The 26,785-nt window shown below is 38.6% G+C and overlaps 1 protein-coding gene across 3 annotated transcripts in view; it reads left to right on the forward strand.

Moving 5' to 3' along the window:
• The window catches only part of tpp2 (tripeptidyl peptidase 2), a 32,476-nt gene extending 9,755 nt beyond the window's left edge, over positions 1–22,721 (forward strand). Inside the window, exons 10-29 of one of the 3 annotated variants that reach the window (XM_052575006.1) lie at positions 67–315; positions 1,700–1,815; positions 1,891–2,062; positions 3,170–3,327; positions 3,419–3,495; positions 3,575–3,681; positions 3,790–3,944; positions 4,057–4,173; positions 4,773–4,873; positions 5,226–5,322; positions 5,449–5,586; positions 6,377–6,621; positions 6,696–6,774; positions 9,014–9,055; positions 9,931–10,079; positions 10,158–10,254; positions 10,331–10,461; positions 13,521–13,728; positions 13,808–13,927; positions 21,270–22,721. In XM_052575006.1, the coding sequence (XP_052430966.1) occupies positions 67–315; positions 1,700–1,815; positions 1,891–2,062; positions 3,170–3,327; positions 3,419–3,495; positions 3,575–3,681; positions 3,790–3,944; positions 4,057–4,173; positions 4,773–4,873; positions 5,226–5,322; positions 5,449–5,586; positions 6,377–6,621; positions 6,696–6,774; positions 9,014–9,055; positions 9,931–10,079; positions 10,158–10,254; positions 10,331–10,461; positions 13,521–13,728; positions 13,808–13,927; positions 21,270–21,359 (2,648 nt within the window). In that variant the 3' untranslated portion in view covers positions 21,360–22,721. The remainder of the gene's footprint in view (positions 1–66; positions 316–1,699; positions 1,816–1,890; positions 2,063–3,169; positions 3,328–3,418; positions 3,496–3,574; positions 3,682–3,789; positions 3,945–4,056; positions 4,174–4,772; positions 4,874–5,225; positions 5,323–5,448; positions 5,587–6,376; positions 6,622–6,695; positions 6,775–9,013; positions 9,056–9,930; positions 10,080–10,157; positions 10,255–10,330; positions 10,462–13,520; positions 13,729–13,807; positions 13,928–21,269) is intronic. The other 2 variants (XM_052575704.1, XM_052576499.1) reach the window with 2 other exon arrangements.
• The last annotated feature ends 4,064 nt before the right edge of the window (positions 22,722–26,785 follow it).

A 26,785-nucleotide genomic window follows, 5' to 3' on the forward strand; every position in this document is an offset into this window, starting at 1 on the left:
GCTCCAACCCTAATCAAAATGTTGCATAATGCGATCAGAAAACGTTTGATGGTTCCTGGTGTGCAGGTGTGGGGGCTTACGTCACTCCTGATATGATGGTGGCCGAATACTCACTGAGAGAGAAGCTTCCTCCGAACCAGTACACATGGTCATCCCGCGGACCCAGTACGGACGGTGCTCTGGGCGTCAGCATCAGCGCACCTGGAGGAGCCATCGCCTCCGTACCCAACTGGACGCTACGTGGCACACAGCTGATGAACGGCACCTCCATGTCCTCTCCGAATGCCTGCGGAGGGATTGCTCTTGTGCTCTCAGGTACAGATGCAGTTCAGCCCGTTTGAGTTCAGGCCGTCAAGTTCATACTAAGGGTGTGAGATTTTGAGCAAAAAAAACAAAAAAATCTCTATTTAGTGGGATTTTGTATTTACCGTATTTTCCGGACTATAAGTCACACTTTTTTTCATAGTTTGGCTGGTCCTGCGACTTATAGTCAGGTGCGACTTATTTATCAAAATTAATTTGACATGAACCAAGAGAAATGATCCAAAGAGAAAACATTACCGTCTACAGCCGCCAGAGACCGCTCTATGCTGCTCAGTGCTCCTGTAGTCTACCACTGAAGACATAGAGCGCCCTCTCGCGGCTGTAAACTTTAATGTTTTCTCTTGGTTCTTGGGTCTAAATAAATGTGACTTATAGTCCAGTGCGACTTATATATGTTTTTTTCCTCATCTTGACGTATTTTTGGACGATGCGACTTATACTCAGATGCGACTTATAGTCCGAAAAATACGGTAATGATAATTGGTTGATATTTGACCGTTTTTCTGCTGGTTTAGACCTGTCGTGGACAGATGATGCTTTTTATATTCTTCATGCTCTGCACAGTGGTCAGTTCATGGCAGTGACAGAAATGACCTTTTCCACTATTAGTTGATATTTATCAATGTAAATTGATTTCCAGGGCATTTTTACAATGGCAATATTTTCAAAACTTATAATATGTATGCATAATATTCTTACATTTATTATTCTTGCCGATAGGTCGATTATGAAATGATTTTAGAAAAATGGAATCACATTTAAATTTTATAACTAAAAATAAAAAGTAGGTGGTGGCATGCTACTGTGATTGAATGTGAGTGAGTCATTGAATCATTTAATCAACCAATTCATTTAAATGGCTTGTTCATTCAGCCACTGAATCATTTATTTAACTGACTTATTTAAAACATGGATTCATTTTGTAATGAATCACCTCGGTGTGTTTTTCAGAGACTCAAAGCAGTTTCTGCTGTTGTTTCATAAGGATTTTTTTTTTTATTTTTATTAAAATGTTTAACATTTTGGTAAAACCAGGCAATACTGACAAAAACAATTGTCTAAAATGTAGTGCAAAATGTTAACTTTTTGTTTACTGAACGGTTTTAAAACCAATATGACCATCAGTCGTGTTGATATTCTGGAAAACAGCCTTGCTGCTTAACATTTTGATACAAGACAAAACTCATGGCAAAAATATGGCCCTTTTTATCTTGTAGTTTCGGATGTTCTAATTGCATTAAAATGGGTGCATCACACCGTAAAAGCATGAGCTATCAGGACGTTTTGCATAATGATGTGTTTTTAGACTATGCATAGCACTCTCATAGCTCAGACATTTGTACACTAAACACTAAGTTTTGTGTGTATTTGTCAGGTCTGAAGCAGAACGGCGTGCGGCCCACAGTGCCAGCGGTCCGCAGGGCTCTGGAGAACACTGCTCTGAAAGTGGACGATATAGAGGTGTTTGCGCAGGGCCACGGCATCATTCAGGTACTGAGAAGCAGAGCAGTGTTGCTTATGACGCATATGTCCATGCGTTCATGATTGTGTTTATGTGATGCGCAGGTGGAGCGGGCGTTCGACTACCTCATGCAGCATGCATCGCTGCCTACCAGTAGCCTCGGCTTCACAGTGACCGTAGGAACACAGCGAGGCATCTACCTCAGGCAGCCGACCCAGGTCACTGCACCATCTGATCATGGGGTCGGCATCGAGCCTGTGTTTCCTGAGAACACAGGTACACGCTACAGTTCATACTGAAGCTTTTTCAGAGAGAAAGCTTAATCAGGTTGATGCCAAAACAAGCATGAAGTTAATCACAGTTTATTATTTGACCTGTTTAACCCGGTCAGTACTAAATACGAGCTCTGATAGATCCTCATGTCACGTATACCAGGGTTATCATTGAGAGAAAAAAAAAACATTTTCAGAAAATCAAATACATTACCTAAGAGACAATAAAACATACCAAACTTTATTTTAGCTAGTTGCCAAGGTGTTTAATTAAGTTTAAATACTTGTGTAACTAAATAAACTAAACGTAGGACTTAATACAATTATATATTTCATTATAAAATAAAAACAGTACTAAATTACTAAAACATTAAGTAAAATATAATTCAATAAACATGTCTTATAATAGTATATTACTAATACTAACATAACACATGCATACGAGAGACTTGATTCAATTTATTATGAGAGAGATTGATGTAAACACCTTGCAAAACTAATGATGCAAAACTCTGATATTCATAGAATTTTACAGCATAAATCAGTATTGAGTACAGTCATACTTTTTTGAACTCCTTTTTGTTTTAATAAAATAAATATTTTGTCAAATGTAATTTATTCCTGTGATCAAAGCTGAATTTTCGGCATTATAACTCCAGTCTTCAGTGTCACAGGATCAGAAATAATTCTAATATGCTCATTTGCTGCTCAAGAAACATTTCTGATTATTATCATTATTTTTGTGGAAACTGATACATTTGATTTTTCAGGATTCTTTGAATTGAAAGTTCAAAAGAGCATCAAAAGCATTTAGCTGAAATCGAAATATTTTCTAAGTGTATAAATGTATTTATTTTTGATCCGTTTATGAATAAATAAATAGTGTTTGTTTATAATTTTATTTACTCAGTGTATGAATAATTAAAATTTTTTGATAAATATATAGTGGCCCCAAACATTCGAACAGTAGTGTTATTTATAACCATAATTTCTCTCTCTTCTCCAACATTTCTTTCGTTTCTGAAACCGACATCATTAGGATGTATATGTGAGTTTTTACCCATGTATAATGGATTGTGTGAATTATATATTTTTTTCTCTCTCTCTGCAGAGAACTCGGCCCGTATCTTGCTGCAGCTGCATCTGGCTCTCGTCTGCAACGCTGCCTGGGTTCACTGTCCATCACACCTGGAGCTCATGAATCAGTGCCGCCACGTCAACATCCGCATTGACCCGCAGGGCCTGCGAGAGGGTCTGCACTACACTGAGGCACGTTTGCAGATCTCCTCCATGTGCATACACTATTTGACTGTCCTGATCTGTAACGATCCGTGTGTGTGTGTGTGTGTGTGTTTTCCAGGTGTGTGGATACGACACGTCCGCTCTCAGCGCCGGGCCTCTCTTCAGAGTTCCTATAACAGTCATAATCCCTGCGAAGTACTTCCAACCGCTCTTTTCCGCTAGCATCTGTTTTTTTTTTGTATTCTGGTGTGTGACTTGTGTTTGTGTATTATAGAGTAGCAGACAGTCGCAATCAAGAGATCACGTTCACAGACGTCCACTTCAGACCAGGACAGATCCGCCGCCATTTCATTACCGTCCCTCAAGGAGCATCGTGGGCAGGTAGTGTTTGAGTGAATGAATGGTGCATCACTGCAGTTTTGTGCACCAAAACATCACTCCGATATAGATCTGTGATCTAATTATTCAGTGCATCCGTGTCTCTTTCAGAAATCTCATTAACGTCTCACTCTGGAGATGTGTCGTCGAAGTTTGTCCTGCACGCAGTTCATCTGGTGAAGCAGCGAGCGTATCGAGCCAATGAGTTTTATAAGTTCTCATCTCTGCTCGAGAAAGGCTCACTCACAGAGGCTTTTCCTGTGCTGGTACAAAATATGCATACTTATTTATTTCAGTGGTTATTTTACAAATGTGATTCAATCATAGGTTTTCCTGTGTCTGTCAGGTCACATGTTCATCTGTGTGTGTCTTTTTCAGCCAGGACGTACTTTGGAACTCTGCATTGCTCGCTGGTGGGCGAGTCTCGGTGACGTCACCATTGATTATGTTATTTCCTTCCACGGGCTGGTGACATCACCCTCTCCTCTTCATATTGTGAGTATCTTCTGTTCGGAGTCTGTACGAAATTAATACTTTTGTTCAGCAAAGATGCATTAAACTGATGAAACGTAAGAGTTAAGACATTTATAACCTTGCGAAAGATTTCTATTTCAATTAAATGCTGTTCTTTTGAACTCTATTCATCAAAGAGTCCATGACATTCAAATGCATCATGGTTTACACAAAAATATGAAGCGGCACAACAGTTTTCAACTTTGATAATAATCAGAAATGTTTCTTGAGCAGCAAATCAGCATATTAGAATGATTTCTGAAGGATCGTGTGACACTGGAGACTGGAGTAATGATACTGAAAAGTCAGCTTAGATCACCGAAACAACATTTTACAATATATTCACATTGAACACAGCTCTTTGAAATTGTAATAATATTTTAGAATATTATTGTTTTAATGGTATTTTTGATCAAATAAATGCAGCCTTGATGAGCAGAATAGACTTCTTTCAAAAACATTAAAAAGTCTTACTGACCCCTAACTTTGCAGACTTCTTAGGCGTCTTAGTTTCATGGTTTTACTTTCAGCCGCATCTGTCAGATTCATTAATGCTCTTGTTTTTGTGTTTCTGTATGTAGCATGCCTCTGAAGGGATTTCTAGTTTTGAGGTTTGTTCTCCGTTGAGATATGAAGATGTTTCTCCAACAATCACACTAAAGAACTGGGTCCAGCCTCTCAGGTAAACCCATACATTAATGCCCAGAAACATTTTAGTTTCACCCATCTGATGTCTGCTTATTTAATTTGTTAGAAAAAAATGTCCAAAGTCTTCCCAAGCTTCCTAAAGCCTTTGCAACTATCATACCATCCTGATCCAATACATTCAAGTTTACTGTATGAACGATCTTCAGTGAGACCCAGAAATAAAGGTTAAGTAGGGACTGGGTTGTTGGTTATGAAATGCTTTATGTCTCTTTAATTATAAAGCACCTTCCTAAGATGAAGAGCTCCAAGAAGAATACTTTAGAGACAAATGTTTAAATACTTTCAGCATGATTAATCTCTCTACTGTGGGTGTTTCTCCTCCACAGGCCTGTAAGTGCTAAAATAAAACCCCTTGGTGCTAGAGATGTGTTACCAAACAACAGACAGCTCTATGAGATCGTTCTCACGTATAATTTCCATCAGGTGAGTGTGATGGTACCTGTATGTCTATGCATATTTGATAGTGAATGATATTTTTGTTTACCCTGTTTCTGTGTTTGCGTGGTTGATTTATTGATTGTCGTTGCATGACTGCTCTTGTGCTTTCAGCCTAAGAGTGGCGAGGTGACCCCCAGCTGTCCGCTGCTGTGTGAGTTATTATACGAGTCTGAGTTTGACAGTCAACTCTGGCTCCTGTTTGACCAGAACAAGAGACTCATGGGCTCTGGAGACGCCTACCCACACCAGGTGACCTGCTGCACAATCTTTACTTGATCACATGACGCAGGGGTTGTATGATGTGATTTCACATTGTGATAGAAATATGTAAGCAGCATTCAAACTAAAGAAAAGTTTGAATAAAAAATGTATAAAATTGAAATCATTCCATGACGGAGCCTTTTCCACTGTCAAAAACTACTTTTCTTTAAGATTTACAGCATTTAACACAATTTCTGCTAAATTGGGCTGCACAATTTCACTGTGAAGTCTTAATATTATTATTGTAGTTGTTATTGTTATTAATGGATATTAATTGAAACTTATATGAATTAAGACCACAATATTACCATTGTACTTTGAGGTAAAACATGATATTTTTTTAAATAAGTAAATTAACTGTCAGAACCGAACACTTTCTCATTTTGTAAAAGTCAGTTTTAATTATCGTATTTTTCGGACTATAAGTCGCATTTATTTAGAACCAAGAGAAAACATTACCGTCTACAGCCGTGAGAGGGCTCTCTATGCTTATCAGTGTAGACTACAGGAGCACTGAGCAGCATAGAGCGTCATCTCACGGCTGAAGACGCTAATGTGAACTCTTGGTTCATTTTTTCCCGGTTCATGTCAAATTAATTTTGATAAATAAGTCGCACCTGACTATAAGTCGCAGGACCAGCCAAACTATGACAAAAAGTGTGACTTATAGTCCAGAAAATATGGTATGTGCGTTAACTTGCAGATGTTGTGTGATTTAAGATGTGAACACCTACTCTACCCTGTAGTAATTATTTGAGATGTTGTTCCTCTGTGGCAGTACTCTCTGAAGCTGGAGAAGGGTGACTACACGGTGCGTCTGCAGGTGCGTCACGAGCAGCAGAGTGAGCTGGAACGCTTGAAGGACCTGCCGTTCATCGTGTCTCACCGTCTGTCCAACACGCTCTCGCTGGACATCTATGAGACGCACCGCGCTGCCATGCTGTCCAAGAAGAAGGCCAACTCCATCACGTTGAGTCCCAGTGCGACACAGCCCTTCTACATCACTGCCCTGCCCGACGACAAGTGAGTGGCCATCCAGCCGCTGCTGTTGAGATCTGAGCCATCAGAGGATGCAGATGTTTGTCTTTGTGTTTCAGGATACCTAAAGGTGCTGGTCCAGGCGGGTACATCACTGGCTCTCTGGTTCTGCCCAAGAGTGAGTTCGGCAAAAAAGCAGTGAGTCACCAGTCTCCTCAAACTCGATGTTCATTCAGCTCGTCTGTAGATCTGCAAGCTGCTTCACTGCGGCCGCTGCTGCCGCTGCTTTTCTTGTGTTTTTATCACTCAGTCTCTCTCATGTGTGAGGGTTTGCGATATTGGCAAGAATGACAACTTTATATTGTATTCCATTTTGTCTATAATGTTATACGATATTTAGCTATGTGTGGTTTTGGTCCGTCATGTCAGCTGACTCCCAAAGCTTTTCTTATTTATCATATTCTCTGCAGTGCTTGGTTCACTGCAGTGACAGAAACATTTTAATTGAGGGGTGTCATTTGCTACCTTAAATTAAATTCTAGGGCATATTTACCTTTTAATTAGATGTATGCATCATCCTTTGTTAAATTCTTACATTTAATGAATATATTCATTTTAAATAAGACCGTATAGACTGTTAAAATCAAATGAAAAGGCTGGTTGCATAAACTTAGCCACCATGTTAAGACTGTGTTTTAAGAACTAGTTTGACCACCTGGCAGTTGCAAAGGGGTAATCAGTGTTACTTTTCAAATACAAGTAAAACCAATCTACCTTTTCATAACTGAATTAAAAAAAGTTATGTCTTGAAGAAAAAAAATAAGATGTCTAATTTTTAAGACTAGTCTAAACAGTTTATGCAACCGGCCCCAGTTTCAACAAAATCCATCTTTGCACCACAAAAGCAGCACATAATCTGCATCGGAGTATGCACACTACAATTACAATTGCATAAATAATGTTCTAAAAATAGGTTTTGAATATTGAAATATGAAATGATTTTACTTTTAAGTGAAATTCACTCAATTGATTTGTACTAACAGCCAATTCATTCATGAACAAAGCAAGTCACTGTCTTAATGAGCGAGTCGTTGAATCATTGACATGAACTGGTTTATTTATTAACGAAGCAAGTGATGTTTTTATGAAGTTAAGTCTTTATGAATCATATATTGAGAAAAACCGCTCGTCTTGCTTTTGTGATATTAACTATATCATAAATAAACAAACATTTTAATATATTGAATTTTTATTTATTCATTTATTTTTTTGCTGCGTGATTAACAGACTTTGTAATGTCAGCATCCACATTGTTGAAACAACTATTATGATCTTGTCATAGACTGTGCATATCGCACACCTCTACTCACATGTGTTCAGTATTGATTTGGTTCTGTTCTCTGTCTGATCAGCTGGTGTCGCCATGCTTTACTCTTTCAGAGACTCTGATCATTGTGTTCTGTGCTTCACAATGACTCCAGATGATTTGAGATGCTGTCTAAAGCATGTTACATGTCTGGCAACAAGAAACCGCACTATGAAACAAAAGCATGTCTATTAGCTTTATTCCTTTCCACTGTCATGGTGCTGGTGAACAATCAGACTAGTGTGACCTAGGGCTGTCACTTTAGAAAAAATTTGAACGGATATCGAATATCATGCAATGTATTTGAATATATTCGAATATCTACCCCCCCCCCCCCCCCCCCGTGACAACTTAAACAGCAGCAGGAGTAAGGTATATAGCCTAGCCTAATTAATTTCTTACTATTGTTTGCAAGAAACACCAGTCCATCAACTTGATCTGGATTAAGTGCGGCTCTTTTTATTTACAATGTTCCCTGCGGTGGAGAACACTTGTTCGTAGCGCACAGACGTCTCTGGCTACTAGCTATTATTCGCGTGATTTGGTCAAATGGGCCTACGCTACAATACGTCTAGGGTGCCCTCAACTGGATAAGATGGCAAAGAATAAAATAAAAAAACAAACTGTCTAATCATAGACTGTAAAAAATGGGCACAGGGCATTTTAAAAACTGGATATTTTATTTATAGTTCAATTACGGATATTTCACGTCATGTTCAAATGCATATTCGAATATTGAATAAAAAGTGACAGCCCTAGTGTGGTGGGCTGTCTGTGTTCTCCAGAGCAAGTTAAATTGCATCTCAGTTACCTCTGTCTTCTAAGATTGTCCACAGAGCGTCCAGCACCGTTTCAGTGTCTGTCTGTCTTTCTCTGAGTTTAAGGGCTCATTCACTGGGGGTTTTACTGTCACTGTCCTGTATATAATCATCCTGTCATTGTCAACTGTACTGCTGCACCTTACAGTGAATCATGATTATGTGAAGGAGTAGAGAGCAGAGTATAGTGAGGACAGAGAGTGTGTGTCTGTATGTGTGAGATTCTCTCTCTGATGTGTGTTATTCTGACCAGCAGGGACAAGCATCAGCCAAACGACAAGGAAAATTTAAAAAGGTACTGGACGGGTAGAGAAAGACCAGAACTTCTGCCATGTATTATATTTATATTGCAGGGGCCCAATTAAATGATTCATTAATGACAATATTACGTGAATAATAGAAACAAACCCTAAATTCACACTCGCACATTAGTTCTGGGCAGCATGACCAATATATTGTTTTTGCTGCAAAATGATGTATTCACTTAACACTTGTTACTGTTTATTTGTGATAATTCAGCCAATCAAGTAATTAAATTTTTTGTTTTTGTTCTGATTTTAATGGACTTTAATCAAATCACGCTCAATAATGTAAATTAGTGTTTCTCCTACAGTAAATTTCCGAAGGGGCCACAGGATGACATAAAAGTATTTAAGTTCATAAAGGAATATATTAAATTCACTCTGAATTAAAATATTAAAAAGAAAAAAAAGTTTCTTTTCCATCTGAATAACTATTGTTTACAGTGTTTCTGGAATTATAAAATTCCAAAATTGGAATATTATTATTATTCCAAAATCAATGAACTCTGTGAAATTAATAATATATTAAATATTAAATCATATTTGTAATATTAAAAGTTTGAGAGCCACTGATATGAATAGTGTAAGTCAGCAGGCTAGCCAATATATGTAAATCATCATACCGCCCAGCCCTCACAAACACACACAGTCACACACAGCCTTTATTTCTCATGTCAGTCATTTATTTGTTGCCATCTGTTTAACAAATTCAAAAACGATGATGGGATAATAGTCTGGCTGTTTGAGATTAGTCTGATGATGTTAGAGTCAGCTGCATTCATCTACATGAACAGACAGTGCAGATGGATTTGAGGGATTGTGGATGAAGTGATTCAGCAGTCACATCTCTGGTGTCGCTCTCATGCAGGACATGGTGCCAGTCTTTTACCACCTGGTTCCTGCCCCTAACAAAAACAAGAATGGGAAAGAGAAGGAGAAGGATGCAGAGAAGGAGAAAGACGTGAAGGATGAGTTCACTGAAGCGCTGCGAGACCTGAAGATCCAGTGGATGACCAAGTCAGTCCCACTCATTGGTTCACACTCATTAACTGTGTTTTGATCTGTGAATCACTCTCTGCTCACTGCTGTCCTCAGGTTGGATAACAGCTTGTTGTATGAGGAGCTGAAGGAGGTGTTCTCCACACACCTGCCGTTGCACGTTCAGAGACTCCATCAACTGGACTCAGAGAAGGTACGGCTCACACATACGGCTCATTCTGCCATTGCTCACACAGACCTGTATGACGGACACTCTCCTATCTCCCCAGGAGCGTTTGAAGCGCCTGCCAGAGATCGCTGCTGCAGCGGATACAGTGCTGTCACACATCGACCAGACGGCACTGGCGGTCTATCTCACCATGAAGACGGACCCGCGGCCAGATGCTGCATCCATTAAGAGGTATACAGAGACCGTTCATCTGTGATGGAGCCTTTTACAGTTTGAAAAAAAACTTTTTAAGATTTTCAACATTCAACAAAGTAAATGCTCATTCAAGCTACACTATTCTCCAAAAAATCTACCGTATTTTTCGGACTATAAGTCGCACCTGAGTATAAGTCACATCAGTCCAAAAATACGTCATGACGAGGAAAAAAACATATATAAGTTGCACTGGACTATAAGTCGCATTTATTTAGAACCAAGAACCAAGAGAAAACATTACCGTCTACAGCCACGAGAGGGCGCTCTGTTTTCAGTGTAGACTACAGGAGACTGTAATGTTTTATCTTGGTTCATTTCTCTCGGTTCATGTCAAATTAATTTTGATAAATAAGTCACACCTGACTATAAGACGCAGGACCAGCCAAACTATGAAAAAAGTGCGACTTATATTCTGGAAAATACGGTAATTGCAATTATTTTTATATACTGCGATTTGCAATTCAAACTAAATTATTATTATTATTGCTATGCAAACAATGACCAATGTACTGTTGTATAAAAAAAGTTAAAATATTATTAATACTCCCACTTTTTTTGAGAATGGGCTCATTTTCCAGCTCCACTAGAGTTAAACAGTTGAGTTTTACTGTTTTCGAATCCATTTAGCAGATCTCCGGGTCTGGCGGTGGCACTTTTAGCTTAGCTTAGCATAGATCATTGAATCCGATTAGACTGTTAGCATCAAGCTCAAAAATGACCAAAGAGTTTTTATATTTTTCCAATTTAAAACTTGACTCTTCTGTAGTTTCATCGTGTACTAAGACCGACGTAAAATTTTAGGCCGATATGGCTAGGAACTTTACTCTCATGCCGGCGTAATAATCAAGCAACTTTACTGCCATTACGCAGCGTCTGAAAATAGTCCCCAGCAACTCTATTATTTCTACAACTACACAAACTAGCTGGGTACGGCATGGTACGGCAACAACGTTATTTGGTTTATTGCGCCAGAATAAGAGTATACTTCCTAGCCATATCAGCCTAGAAAATTGCAACTTTTCATTTTACGTCGGTCTTAAGACACAATGTAACTACAGAAGAGTCAAGTTTTAAATAGGAAAAATATAGAAACTCTTTGGTCATATTTGAGCTTGATGCTAACGATCTAATAGGATTCAACGATCTATGCTAAGCTAAGATAAAAGTGCTACCGCCAGACCTGGAGATCAGCTGAATGGATAAGAAAACGTTAAACTCAACTGTTTAACTCTAGTGGAGTGTTCCTATTATTATTATTATTATTATTATTATTATTATTATTATTATTATTATTATTTTATTAAACAATGTTTTATAAATTAAGATTACATTGTTATTTTACTGTAAAAGTATTTTTAAAATAATAATAAAAATAATAATTATTATTTAATTAGGGGTGTCCATGGTTAACCGGTTAACCGATTAACCGTTAAAAATTGCGTAACCGAGTGAAACATTTTGCTCGGTTAAATGACGTCAATGGCGTGCATTGAATTTAGTTGTAATACATTTTTGCACCACCAGAGACCGCCAGAGCGCTCCCAGACATTTTTAATGTCCACAAGAAGAAGTCATTTTCTAATATGAAGCGGGCAAAAAAAAGTACAGCGTTGGAGCACTTTAAAATTGAGAGCGACGGGGCAAAATGCAAGTATTGCAATACAGTGCTTAGATATTCTTCAAGTACCACCTCGTTGTTGTAATCTCAACAGCCAACACCCGGGCATCATTAGGCCGGTCAGGACACACTGGATGCGTGGCGATGGGCGAAAGCATCTCAGCTGCGTGGCGTGTCTGTTTTTAATTCGGCTCCCATGTTAACAGGTTAGAGCTTGTCGACTGCCTGCGTGAGACGCGCGGCTCGACGCGTGCATGCTAGAAATAGAACCGACGCCTTGTTGGAAGCGTTTCCAGGCAAAATATAATAGGAAAATATGTTTGTCATTTTGTACACAAATACATATTAATTCATGACATTTTGATATTTGAAAGTCTATAGGTTGACATAAATTCAGATATAAATGTAATAAAAAAAATAATAATTATCGATTTTCAAATATTGTACCTGTCAAACATAGTCATAGTCATAGCCTTAGCGAGGCGGCCGCGGAGCCTGCTTGTTACCTTCGCCTAAACACGGAAAGTTACATAACTATTACTAGAGCCTGTTCCTTTATAAGATAGCCAAAGGTCGGTGTATATTTGCTTTATACATTTTAGGCTTATTCTCAAATTCAGATTGTGTTAGTGGGCGAGATTATTAGGCAGTTTTAAAAGGACAATTTGACCGGAAAGATGAAATTTTGTCGGACATTTCTTTTTTTTTTTCGGCCAATGTCCGGAAATTACCGGACAACGGAAACCCTGGCGCACACTATGGTTAACCGAGTATTAACCGATAAGGGCCTCGGTTAACGGTTAATGAAAAACTTGAAAACGTGCAGCCCTATATTTAATATAATTATATAAAACAATGTTTTTAACATTAAAATTCTAAAAATTAAGACTGTAATATATTATCATTGTACTGTTAAATAAAAAATATTTAAGTTACTATAATTACTTAATGTTTAGAAATGAAGACAGCAATATACTACCAAAGTAGTGTTAAGTAAAACATAATATTTGATTAATTATAATTTAAGTTTTGATTTACAGGACGATAGTAAAATTTCAGTACTAATATTTGTCTTCAATGTTGTTCTTTTCAATTTGTTAAAAGAAAACTTTTATTTTGACAAAACAGCTGGGAAACATTAAAGCTTCTGTTTAGTTAACAGGTTTATAAATGAGTCTCATTTCAAATCTGTAGAAATGCTGTAAACATCTCTCCACACACTGAATTATTAATTTACATTTAAGGTGAGGAGAGACCAAGATCCTCATGATGATGATTATGGAAACATGAAACATTAATTTCAGGATTGTTGTTGTTGTGTAAAGCTGGTATCATTTATAGTTGAAGTCATAGTGTACACATGTGATTATGTGGCAAATGACAGAATGCAGAATGAGCATGTTTCTTGTTCTTGCAGTGACATGGAGAAGCAGAAGGTGTCTCTGCTAGATGCTCTCTGCAGGAAGGGCTGTGCTCTAGCGGATCAGCTGATGCAGCCAGCAGCACAAGAGGGTGCCAGCGCAGGTGAGGTGGGCAGCTCTGATGACGAGCCGCAGAGCGTGGCCAAAGCATTGACCGACACCTTCTGGGAGGTGCAGAAGTGGGCTGAGCTCACTGACTCTAAGGTACGGAGGTCAGACATTTACAGGTATACTAGTAATTTGATTACTGTTGTTTTATTTGACATGATGATTTTCTCTGCAGGTTTTAACATTTTCCTACAAGCATGCGTTAGTAAACAAGATGTACGCAAGAGCCTTGAAGTACGCTACTAAGATTGTTGAGGAGAAATCCAGCAAAGACAACTGGAAGAACTGCATACAGGTAAGAATATCCCATGTTCCTTGCATCTGCAGGGATGAAAACTTGCGCTGAACAGTTTTTTTTTTTTTGCGTGAGTAGGCTCAGTAAGTTATGCTACAAGGGGAAGCACCCATTGTTTAGTTTCCCTACATAATCCACTCACAATTTGAAGAAAAGTTTTGTTTGTCTAAGAGAACCAAAGTATACAGTTTCAGGAATGACAGACGTGAGTGAATTACGTGAATGAATCTGCTAAATTGTTCCGCAAGTCATTGCTTTGATTAACAGTGATATCTGTAGCAAAGAACGGAACGAATGACAAGCTGTTGTCAAAAACAGAGCTGTGCATTTAAGTGATTCAGTCTAAATTCAGATCAACAACAGGAACAGGTCTGTTGGCTGAATATATTTAGCAGCTTCTATAGGTAAAGATAAAATTAAAACACTCTTTTTGATGTCTTTAAGGCAATGTTTGAAAAAATATATAGTTTTAAAATTAAATATTAAAAAATATAAATATATAATGCAGTATTTAATTAATGAATTATTTTATTATTTAACAGTATAACTTCATACTTACTACTATAGTAAAAAAAAAAAGTACAAAAAGTACCTCTTTGTCACTTTTTTCATTTATGATGAGTTTTCATTCCTGCATCTGCAAGTCTGCATTTATTTGATTTGACTGAAACATGATTACAATTTAAAATAACTATTTTCTATGTGAATCCAGTGTAGAAAGTAATCTATTCCTGTGATCAAGACAGAATTTTCAGCATCGTTACTCCAGTCTTTAGTGTCACATGATCCTTCAGAAATCATTCTCATATGCTGATTTATTTTTTAAGAAACATTTCTGATTATTATCAATATTAAAAACCGTTGTTCTGCTTTCTGTTAAATATTGAAGATTAAAAAAAAAATCTAAATACAATACTAATTATAAATATGTGTCAACCAAATTTAATGATATACAAAGATGAAATTATGATATAAAAAAATCAATTATGACAAGCAGTGTTCCCTCTATTTTATTTCTTGCTGAGCAAAACTTTTCTCTATTGGGTAGACATTGTGGCCACCTGAGCAAAAACATTCTTTATACCAGAACTGTAGAGCACAAACATGGGCTATTTATGTGTGGTTTGATCCTTGATGTAACTAAATGATTCACAGTGCTGTGTTTTTTTGCAGTGCTGTTACCAAGAAATTGTACTTTTAAAAAATCATTAAAAAAGTCTCACACAGAACAGTTAAACTCTTATATAATAATAATATATATATATATATATAAATAATATTATATTTACATTTAGTACTTTATCAGACGCGTTTATCCAAAGCAATTTACAAATGAGGACAATAGAAGCAATCAAAACTAACAAAAGAACAGTATGTAAGTGCAAATGACAAGTCTCGGTTAGCCTAACACAGTACACTTAGCAAGGTATTTTATATATATACTCACTAGCCACTTTATTAGGTACACCTTGTTAGTATCCATGATGTGAATCTCCCGTTTCACCACATCCCAAAGATGCTCTATTGGATTGAGATCTGATGACTGTGGAGGCCATTTAAGTCAGTACACTGAACCGAGAACTGTTTCTGTCGGATGCGTCCGATTCGAGATCCGAGGAGCTGATGATACTTCGCATAAGTGATTCAGGGTGAAGCAGATTGACACAGAGCACGTCTGAAACTAACTGCTTCTTTTGGTGGTTGATTCTGAACTGATTCTGTGCTAATGTTATGATCTCTGTCGACTGGAACGCTATCACTTTTAATTTAAAATGGGTTATTTAAAACAATTACTTATCGAACAGATGGAATTAGAAATAAAGGCCTGCCTCTAATAAAAGCCTGCTTCAAATAAAAGCCTGTTACCTTCTGCAGTTCAGGTATATAAAGGCCCCAAAGCACTTTAATTTAATAGATCTTTAAGATCGCGAGCACGATTCAAACACCATGATTGTTTCTAAATTACAACGTTTCATCTGTTTCATTCCTCAACCTTGCGATTGAGATGTGTGCGATTACAATGTTGTAATCACTTGTTGGTTCATCTGTGCGGTGTACAATCAAATCATTGTGATTTGAAAATTTTAATTTGCGTTCACGTTAGCATTGACCTAAACTGCTTCATAGTCTTTTCAGCCACAAACATTGTAATCACAAACATTCTAATCTAATCACAGAAGTACTGGGATAAAAGTTTATAGTTCAGGTAAAAACTATACTGAACAAAATTTATAAACACACTTTTTCATGAGCTGAACTCCAGGATCTAAGACTTTTTCTATAAATATTGTTCACAAATCTGTCTAAATCAATGTTAGTGAGCACTTCTCCTTTGCCGAGATAATCCATCCACCTCACAGGTGTGACATATCAAGATGAAGATTAGACGGCATGATTATTGCACATCTAAGGGAGCTCATCTGCATGCTCTTTGTCCTCATCGGGGTCTAAACCTGACTGCAGTTCAGTGAGTGGGAATATGCCCACATTCGATGGCGTCTGGAACTTTGGAAAGGCGTTCTCTTCATGGATAAATCCTGATTTGCTGATATTAATGTTGTGGATCGAGTGGCCCATGGTGGCAGTGGGTTATGGTATGGGCAGGTGTATGTTATGGACAATGAACAAAGGTGCATTTCATTGATGGCATTTTGAATGAGATACTGTGATGAGATCCTTAGGCCCACTGTTGTGCCATTCATCCACAATCATCACCTCATGTTGCAGCATGATAATTCACAGCCCCAAGTTGCAAGGATCTGTACACAGTTCCTGGAAGCTGAAAAGATCCCCGTTCATGCATGGCCAACATACTCACTGGACATGTCACATATTGAGCATGTTTGGGATACTCTGCATCGCCTTATACGAGAGCGTGTTCCAGTTCCTGCCAATATCCAGCAACTTCGCACAGCCATTGAAGAGGAGTGGACCAACATTCCACAGGGCACAATCACCAACCTGATCAACTCTATGCGAAGGAGATGTGTACACATATCCCAATGTACATTTCACAGAACACATTTCCTAAAAACAGTAAAAAAAGAAAAAAAAACTTATACATCGCATTACCACACTGAATCAGACTTATTCAAAAACCGATATGATACTTCTAAATACAAACTTTTAAATTATAACATTACCCATTTTACTCTTAGTAATTTAATAATTGAATTAATGATATTCACTTAAATTTACATTTGAAACACATCTTTCTTGCTACCAGCATCTCCACCAGTTCTGGGAACCACGGCTGTTTGGGCCATTTCGGTGCTACTAACAGAACAGATTAACTTTCCTCTCTGATTTTGCAAAGCACACAAAGCAGAAGTTTCATTGGAGGAAAAGCATACTTGTGTACTTTCAACCAGCTGTGAGCTATTCCATCCACTCCCAGGGAAGAGTGTGTCAGTGAATAAAACAGCGGGCAGTGAGTGTTCTCCACCGATGTGAAGAGATCCAACTCCGCCCTGCCGAATACACTCCAAATCATATTGACTTTAAAAGGGTGTAATTTCCACTCCCCTTGGATTACCCTGACCCTCAAAAGTAAAGGCCAATTTATACTTCTGCGTTGGGTGCGCGTAGTAGGTACGGCATAGCATACGCATTGACGTGTACCATACGTCGTGCCCTTACGCGCACCTCCTCAAAAATGTAACTATGCGTCGCGACGACGCGGACTGCAAGATCTGTGATTGGTCGGCTTGGTAGTATCACGTTTCCTCCTACGCATTTCCGGAATGATCTTCTGCACTCTGGACCGCCCACCATTTTTAAATTCCGAAATTCAGTGAAGAGCCAACATGGAAATGGACCAAGTGACTGAGCGATTAATTGAAGAAGTGAGGAAATACAGCCATCTGTATGACTTCTCTTTGGGAGATTACAAAGACTGCCTCGATAAGCTCCAGCTCCAACATGATCCGCTCTCTTTCAGACGCTATTGTTCGTAGAAGCCCGCGAGGATCGAAGAATGTAAACACAGTGGAACCCGCTCGCGTCAACTAGCGTTTCGCCGGTGTAACTGCAGAGCAAAACAGACATACGCAGAAATATAAATGCTCACGATGGCGTCGCCTACGTGCTTAGCCTATGACGTACACTACGGCGTACACTCGACACAGAAGTATAAATTGGCCTTAAATCCGCACCATAATTCAGGCGTCCGGGGAGAATCTGCCCACAGAAGAAGGTCTCTTGCCAGCCGTAGCGATGGCTGCGAGCTCATGCCCCCTTGGTGATTTATAGACACTCCCAATGTCGTGCTGTCCATCCTGATGAGAACGTGATGGTGGAGAATGTCCAGGAGAAAGCATTCGAGCACTAGGAGTACAGCACAAAGCTTCAGACAGTTTACATGCCACAACTTCTCAGTTTCTGACAACGTCCCAAAGGCATTTCATCGGTGGAGAGTGCCCTAACTTTAAGACTGTGAGAGAGATGATCACTTTTTGTGAGCACTCCTCGGATAGACACGCTCACATATGAGAATTCATTATTGATTGAATTCAGCTCTACTCAAATAGGAGACATTCTGGCATTCCAGCATGCTCTTTTGCATAATCACAGTCAGCCCTAAGCTCTGAAGATGAGCGAGGAGTCTGAGCTTGTCGCTTAGCAGTGCGTTCTCTGATTTGGCTAAGACTAGCTAACTGTTGAAAGAGTTCAGTATGTGCATTCCGCTCTGCTTCAGAGGAGAGAGCAGCATCCATGTATTTCGTAAACGTATGAGGGGCCAGGGATAAACCAAAGGGTAGGACAGTGAGTTGGTACGCTATCCCCTCGAATGCAAATCTCAGGAAACGGCTGTGGCGAGGTGTTAACTGAATGTGAAAATAAGCATCCTTTAAATCCACAGAGATAAACCAGTCTCTCGGTCTGATGTGTTGAGAGGTTTTGTCTCAGCATAATAATTATGAAAAAAAGCTTTGAAGTCACGCGATTCAGCAGTCTCCTGTCCAAGATTGGGCGGAGTCTGCCATCTCTCTTTGGTACCAGAAAATAGTCTTCTAGGAGCATTATATTTGTTTTCTGTTTTGCGAGGAGGTTGTGTATTTCCTCTCGCAGAACTGAGGCATTCTGAACTGAAGTGTGTAGCCATTTTTTCATTGAATTCATAACCCACTTTGATACCTCTGGCAATCCCTGACATGCTTCTGTGAACTGTGACAGTGGGCAGGGCAGACTGCACGGGGATAACTCGCTGTTTGGGGGTGGGGAGGTTAATACCACACAAGTGTGAGAGTGAGCGATTGGGGAGAGGGGAGTGAAAGTAGGATAATTGCTCTGATATTGAGGTGAGTTTTGTGTGTTTTTCAACTTTATTGCACTGCATAGTTGAACAGTCAAAACACAAACATGACAAGTGCTCTCGCTGCCCTCAACATGCAGCGGGTTTGGTGAAAAACAACAGTGGAGCGAGCAGACTTTTTCAGTGGCTCATCTTTGGCTCTGGGTGCAGATATCCTCCACCAAGAGACAGCATCATTACTCGTCCAGATGGCTTCTGACCTGCTCGGCGGGAGGCGCCCACACCAAAACGAGCTCATCAACTGCCTCAACTGGAAGGGGCTGCAGAAGAAAAGTGCGGCAGGGCTATTTTGGCGAGTTCATTACCTTGAACTATATGGTCACATGGAGCTTGAGAGTCCGGAGGCTCATATCTCTGCAGGGGGGGCAGTCCGACCCAGGCAGAAGACGCACTACTTGTGGCCCTCAGAGTTCAAATGGCTCTGCAGAGGAGAGGCAATTGAGAGTCATCTTTGTTTCTGAAGCTCACCGAAACACATCAGGGGAAGAGAAGGGTGTGTCCACTGCATCGTGTAGATCACTGTAGTCTTGTTGATAGGCTTCTTGCTTCAAGAAGGGAGCCCTTCATATTTTGCGTGCTTAAACGCCAGTGGCCAGTTTCACTGGTGTGATTTAATAGGACTTCATGAGTATTTAGAGGAAAGGGCAATTCCCATAGTACTGTAGAGGCCCGAATTGAAAGGAAACTACAAATATATAGTTGAACTAGGTTACTTTAGTAGAATTCTAGTTCATCTTCATAAGGGACTGCCAGTGACAAGCTGTTGCACGCATAAAATGCAACCTTTTTATTCTGACCGTGTATGATTTATATCAACATTACAGAATAGAGCATGATCAATATGAACTTATTTTTAACATTCAATTTAACTAAATGTAATTGCACAAACTATAGGATACCATTTCAGTTAGTTTATTGTGAAATATCTCCAACATATTAAGCTTTTTTTTATCTCTGATAAGCATTGTTCTGGGCTACCGTTCTCAAAAGCATTAATGCTCCCTTACAATACTTTTGGGAAGTGCATAATTCTATCCTGCAAAATTATTCGCTAACATTTTATTCATCCAGTTCAATGCAAATTATACTCTTAATTTGTTTTGTTAAATAAAATCATTGGTAACAACAAAAAACACACCTTAGTATCGATATATCGATACTAAAGGATCAATACTCCCATTCCTAGGGAGCACTTCATGCCCAAATTGTAGCTGACAGGTAAGACTGATCTACACATCTACGACAACTAAACTTATAAATATATTTTAAAAAATTATTCTCGACAATACAATAAAGTACTGTGAAACACACTGTCTTTTGTTGTTATTGCCTCTAATGTACTGTCATTACAAGTCAACAGAAACAAAGCAACACGTACAATACCCAGAGGCACTGAGCGACGTTCACAAAGTTCTTGATATTCACAGACAACATATAAGACAACACTTATAAAACATTGCTTCCTTCCCCCCCCCCCCCACAGCCACAAAACAGACAGATATTAAACTGCCAATTTGGTGATGTCATAATCTCGATTATCTCACACACACATAAAATATAAGATTAAAGGATAAATTAGAATAAAAAAAAAAATTAATAATAAAAGAATAATAAAATTTAATATAGCTAATATGAAAAAATTAAGCAGTTATTGTTCGTGAATTCTCTTTTTGAGGTCAATATAATATAAAAAATCGAGGGAACACTGATGGCAAGTTGAAATTGAGATACTATCATAATAGCTAAAAAAAGAAGTAACAAATTATATAAAAAAGTTGGAGTTAATATTTAACCAACATTATGAGAAAGTCATGATTATGAAAAGTCGAAACCGTGATGTACCATGTCATTATAATAAGAAATTTTCTGCAGAATTACATGGCTTTTCTGGCTAAATTGATTCCGTAAATGTGGATAAAATGCACAGATTTACATCATAATGTTTTCAGTAGAATAAGATTATTAGAGTTATTGTGGTAATTCTGTGATTGTCTGATATGCTGTGATTGTGTTGTCTGTCTCCTGCAGCTGATGCGTTCTCTGGGCTGGATGCACTGCGTCTCCTACACCGAGAACTGGCTGCCCATCATGTACCCGTCTGACTACACACCCTTCTAATGTCCTGTCGTGTGACACACACACACACACACACACACATACACACACACACAGACAGTTGTTTTAATGCCTTCTGGAAACCATCAAGAACCAAGCACCTCACATCACATGGTCCTTCATGGACCCCATAATGCCTTCCTGTGTGGATCACAGCACTGAACCAACAGTTCTCATCCTACAGCTTGAATCTTTATCGGTGTATTTCACTTGGATTTTTCATCATACTCAAATGACACTTCAGTGTTCGTCTTCGCTTTGGGGAACTTGTATAAAACCTGCGTTATGTTGTTTGGAATTTGATTACTGGGCATTTGCTTGGTGGACATTTTCCCCTCAACAACAATAACAGTTTCTTTCGGTTAAACTTCAGATGAGCTGCTGAATACAGATAACGTCAAGGCAATATGATGGACATCCAGTGGAGTTCTGTGGGTGAACCGTCCAGCTCTGTTTCACCATAGAATCAAAGGAAAACTATTTTTAATTTTAGTTTTGTGATTGACCCTTATATATGTCAAATGTATGCATGTTTTATAAAGACACACGGGTCATGTTCATGGCTTTCAATATTGTGCCGTTCTGAAGAAAGTCATAGCTCGTGTGATTGAAAGTCATTCAAGTTTTCTTTTAATTCTGAGCCTGGACTCAAATGTATTTCTGAATTTGTTGTTTTGGTGTACAAGTGAAAAAGAGATTGTAACTTTCTTTTAGAGTTTAAATGTGTGCACTTCTCTTGTGTTCATTAAGGGTTTAGACATTGAAAGCATATCATCTCCATTTTCCTTTGTGAAGGGGGATGTTTGAAAGTAAGAAACAAAACCAGCAATTCATGCCACATTTTCACTAGTACACGGTGTAAAAGGAACCATTACATCCAGAAGATACGTCATTTCACACTAACTCAGAGGGCTTTTGCTTTGGTTTGGAAATGCATTGGTGGCATGATCTTCCCCCAGTTTCTTCAGTTTTCTATCATGTGTGTTTGTGTTGTTTGTTGATGTTCAGGGCTCAGGTGTCTTGAACGGCAGGTTCTTAAAAAATGGCCTTAAATATTCACAATCTTCAAACCCCATCCACCTCTGCGTTTCTTCAGGAAATATCACATTATTCTGGATCAAAAACCCTTGAATATCTTCATATATATATTTATGGATGTCTTGTATTTATAAAAGTATAAATGAATACTAGGTAATGCCAATATTTTAAAGTCATTTTATTTCACACATAGAGTAGATAGGTGTTATTTTATATCCATTACTCCTCGTGAGATATTTCAGAAGTAATAGCCGGTTATTTTGTTAACAGTTAATGTGCTGAACAATGTATTTGATGAAGATTCTGAATAAAATTATCTGGAACTGACCATATTTTGCTCATATTCATGACAAACAGGTTATTCAGTTAAACAGTTATTCACGCTGAATGTGTTATTGATAGAATCACATTTTATTGCAGCTGTTAAAAATGTAAGTATTAAACGTTTAATTTTTAGATTTACAATAGATACTTTTACTGATTTGTAAGATCATTGTCATGTATGATCTTCCCTAACTCATCATTCTTTTCCCAGATACAACTCTTTTTTTTTTTAATGGTCCAATAATTATGCCTGTTTTAAAGCTACATTCACAAACCATGATCAAATTCCAATCTGAACAATCTGAATTGGAATTAAAGCATTTCCATCTATTTTAGCTTCAGCATGGCCTCAAGTTACTGCATGCCATCTCCATTCTGAGGAAACTCAACTGTGCAGCTGACATGCTTTCACGGCAGCCAACTTTTCCTGGAGAATGGCAACACCATCCCGAGGTGGTTCAGCTTGAGTCGATTCGGGGAAGCTCAGGTAGACCTGTTTGCTTCATACTAAAACTCCCACTGCCAGTTGTATTCTCTGACCTAAACCCCAACTCAGGATGGATGTACTCGCACACAGCTGGCCCTGGGGCCTATGCTAGTATGTATTTTCCCCCATTGAGCCTCCTCACACAAGACTGGTTGTGGCCCACCCGGACCTGCATGGTTTTTGGAACTCATGGGGCAGGGCACCATATGATACTCGTGTCCAGACCTGTGGAACCTCCACATGTGGTTCCTGGACGGGAAGTGACAAACTTAAGTAGTCTGCCACCAATTGTGGTTGATACTACCACTCAAACCAGAGCTCCGTTTACCAGACAAGCTTATGTCTTGATGTCCAGACAGGAATTCAGAGGGTTCCCTTTGAGCCTCTGGAGTCAATTGAGCTTAAGATCGTGTCTCTAAAGAGAGCGCTCCGGGCCACGTTCACTTACATCAAGAAGGTTGGGGATCTACAAGCATTTTAGTGCCAGCACACACTCATGTTGTCCTGAAATCCCGACCTGGATATGTGCCCAAGGTTCCCACCTCTACCTTCTGTGACTAGGTGGTGAGCCTGCTAGCGCTGCCCCCAGAGGAGGCAGATCCAGCCTTGGTGGAGTCCCATAAGAGCCTTTGCGCATGGTTGACTGCACCTGGATGTCAATCCCATTTTGTGACCATTTTTTTGCCTATTCGCACTGGCACAACTTAGAAGCGCTCTCATTTCTGTTGCATTTGAGAAACATCAAACGGCAAAGGAAAGCGAAATTAAACCACACTGTGCAGCACAGACCGTTTATCAGCTCGGACCATGACGCAAACTTGTCCAAGCTCAGAACGGCTTTGCTCGGGAGCCAAAGTTGATTTAGCGACACTGTTACTGCACAGATTCAACAGTTTTGCAAGATCCAGTGAGAAGCGTTTAAATTGTTCACACAATGATAAGGTTGCTGCGAGATTTACTGAGAAGCATTCAAGTTCTGCACAGAAATCTCTGTTATAAATGGCATTGACATACATCAGGAAACCAGAAGCAGAAACGCTAACTGTAGTCTTGTCTAGCTAATTCATGGCAGCTTTCATTAGCCAAGGCCTGCCCATGAGGCCGTTTGACAAACATGTCCAAACCGGTGTGTAAAACTCTCGGACGTATGCTGCGTACTAGAGCTGCATGATTAATCATTAAAAGATTACTCCCTCTCAATCTTATTTCTAAAAGACAACGATTCCCTGACTCTGTTAAACCTTTGACAAAGTCTTACCGGATCATTCAAATCTGTGTTCGCACTGCCGCTGACACAGAGAGAGCAGTTACCACGTTTGGTTAAGAAACATCTTCACAAACTGTATTTTCAATTACACAGTATTATTTCTGTCTTACAGTCATTCATATTATCACAGAAATACCGGGATAAAGTTTATAGTTCAGATATAGACATTGACATCTATATGGCAGCGATCAAAATATAACAAATCCCCTTTGAAAGTAAGGCTACTGCGCTTCAAATAACCTTTGTGTCGATTGCATTGTGGCGACAAGTGTCTTAAAAATTTATTTTTCAATGAATTAATTTTTAATATTCAAGAGAGTCGTTCAAAAACGCTGATTCATCAGTACTGAAACAAGTGAAGTAGGTTTATGAGTGAGTTGTTGAATCAGTGATTTAAACAACTTTTTCATCCTTTTAATATAAAAAACTGGGGTTTTAAATATATTACATATACACTACCAGTCAAAAGATGTGTAATGGTTTTTAAAGTCTCTTCTGCTCACCCTACCTGCATTTATTTGATCCAAAGTACATCAAAAACAGTAAAGTTTTGAAATATTTTTTACAGTTTAAAATAACTGCGTTCTACTTCAATGTATTTTAAAATGTAATTTATTTCTGTGATGTGCAGCTCTATTTTCAGCATCATTACTCCAGTCTTCAGTGTCACATGATCTTCAAAATCCTTCTAATTATGATGATTTGCTGTTCAAAAAACATTTATTATTATTATTATTATTATGTTGAAAAAAGATGAGTAGATTTTTTTCAGGTTTCTTTGATAGAAAGTTCAGAAGAAATTGTTATAAATGTCTTTGACACTTGATCAATTTAAAGAACCTTTGCAAAATAAAAGTATTAATTTATATACTTGTGATGATAATAGTAGTAATAATAATAATAATAATAAAGAATGGTGATCTCTATATGACACCAAAAAAAAAATCATGATTCTCAATTTATCCAGAATCGTGCAGCCCTACTTGCGACCTTTAAATATTTCACATTCACATTTGAAAAACTAGCGTTTAGTTGATCCTGATTAGCGCTGGTCGTCACCGTTGTAAACTGTTGAACTGTTGACAGTTGAAATCCTGTCAACCAATTTAACCAATCAGATAACGACTTTGACACATTTCCATTTTTGTGTCCCATATGCATCAGATGTTTAGCCAACGGTCCATGAGCATGTCGTATGAGACTGAGACTACGCTAACTTTAACCATGGTGTTGTGGTAGAAATAGTTGAATGCATCCAATACATCGTTCCTTTCGGGGTTTATACAACCTTTTGAAAGAACAGTTCAAGCACCCTTCAATGCCTTTCAAGCATTTCACTCAACAATTTCCAGCACTTTAAAGCTCTAAAATGATCCAGTTTTAATTTTATTTTTAATAGGATGACCTAAATATGCTGTGTGGTAAACAAACACTTGTGTAAAATAAAAATAAAAACATCATATCACAGTAGACAGCAGCAGATGAGCACTTATCAGCCAGTGATAGACAACATCAGTCGCCAACATGTAATCATATTGGTGTGTGGATCTGAGGAAGGTCTTATCCAGCTTGTGACCCCAGTAGAGCTCTGCTATCAGGGGCTCATGTCTCCGTCGGCCTCTCATGTTCTTGTTGAGGTTGTATCACAGATTACTTTGAATCTCGGGTAAATCCGTGGCTGTTAGTTTGGCACCTATAGAGCAGTTTCAGTTATTATCTTGCAACAAAGAATACCAATTAGAATAACACCTGAATTTTATCACAACACTTACCCAATAACGTGATGACACGAAAGTAAGCCAGTTCCAGCCCCAAGTTCAAGAACTGATTTGTCGAGTAAATCAATGTGTTGACGACCCTGAGGTGATTCCAAGAATCGGCAAAGTGCAACTGCCTAAATGAAGGGAGCACAAACAACATTTTAAAGGTGCACCATGTTTGTTTTGACTGTTCTTGACTGTTCTCTTGGACTTTATCCTGGCACCAATTTTCTTGAATGCTGTACCACACAGTTATTTGGTTACTGATGTATTATAGATATCTTCACATTTGCATTTGACTCTCATGATTCATTAATTCTGCAGCTGAAGGTTTCTCACTGCTGGCCATATAGTAGCAACTGGAAGAATCGATGGACTCCTGAATTGTAATTTCCTGGCCCAAAAAATTGTGAACTTCTTTCCCGGGTCTGTAGTTGGTGCCCATGATCTCTTGTACTCCTGTTGTTTATCATTTTCGTTGTTTTTTACTAAAAGAAAAGACCAAGTCAGTCTCTAATTCATTAGATAAGCAACTGTGTTTCAGAATAAATCA

This window comes from Carassius gibelio, chromosome A1, assembly GCF_023724105.1.
Source record: "Carassius gibelio isolate Cgi1373 ecotype wild population from Czech Republic chromosome A1, carGib1.2-hapl.c, whole genome shotgun sequence".
In the NCBI taxonomy this organism is placed as follows: Eukaryota; Metazoa; Chordata; class Actinopteri; order Cypriniformes; family Cyprinidae; genus Carassius; species Carassius gibelio.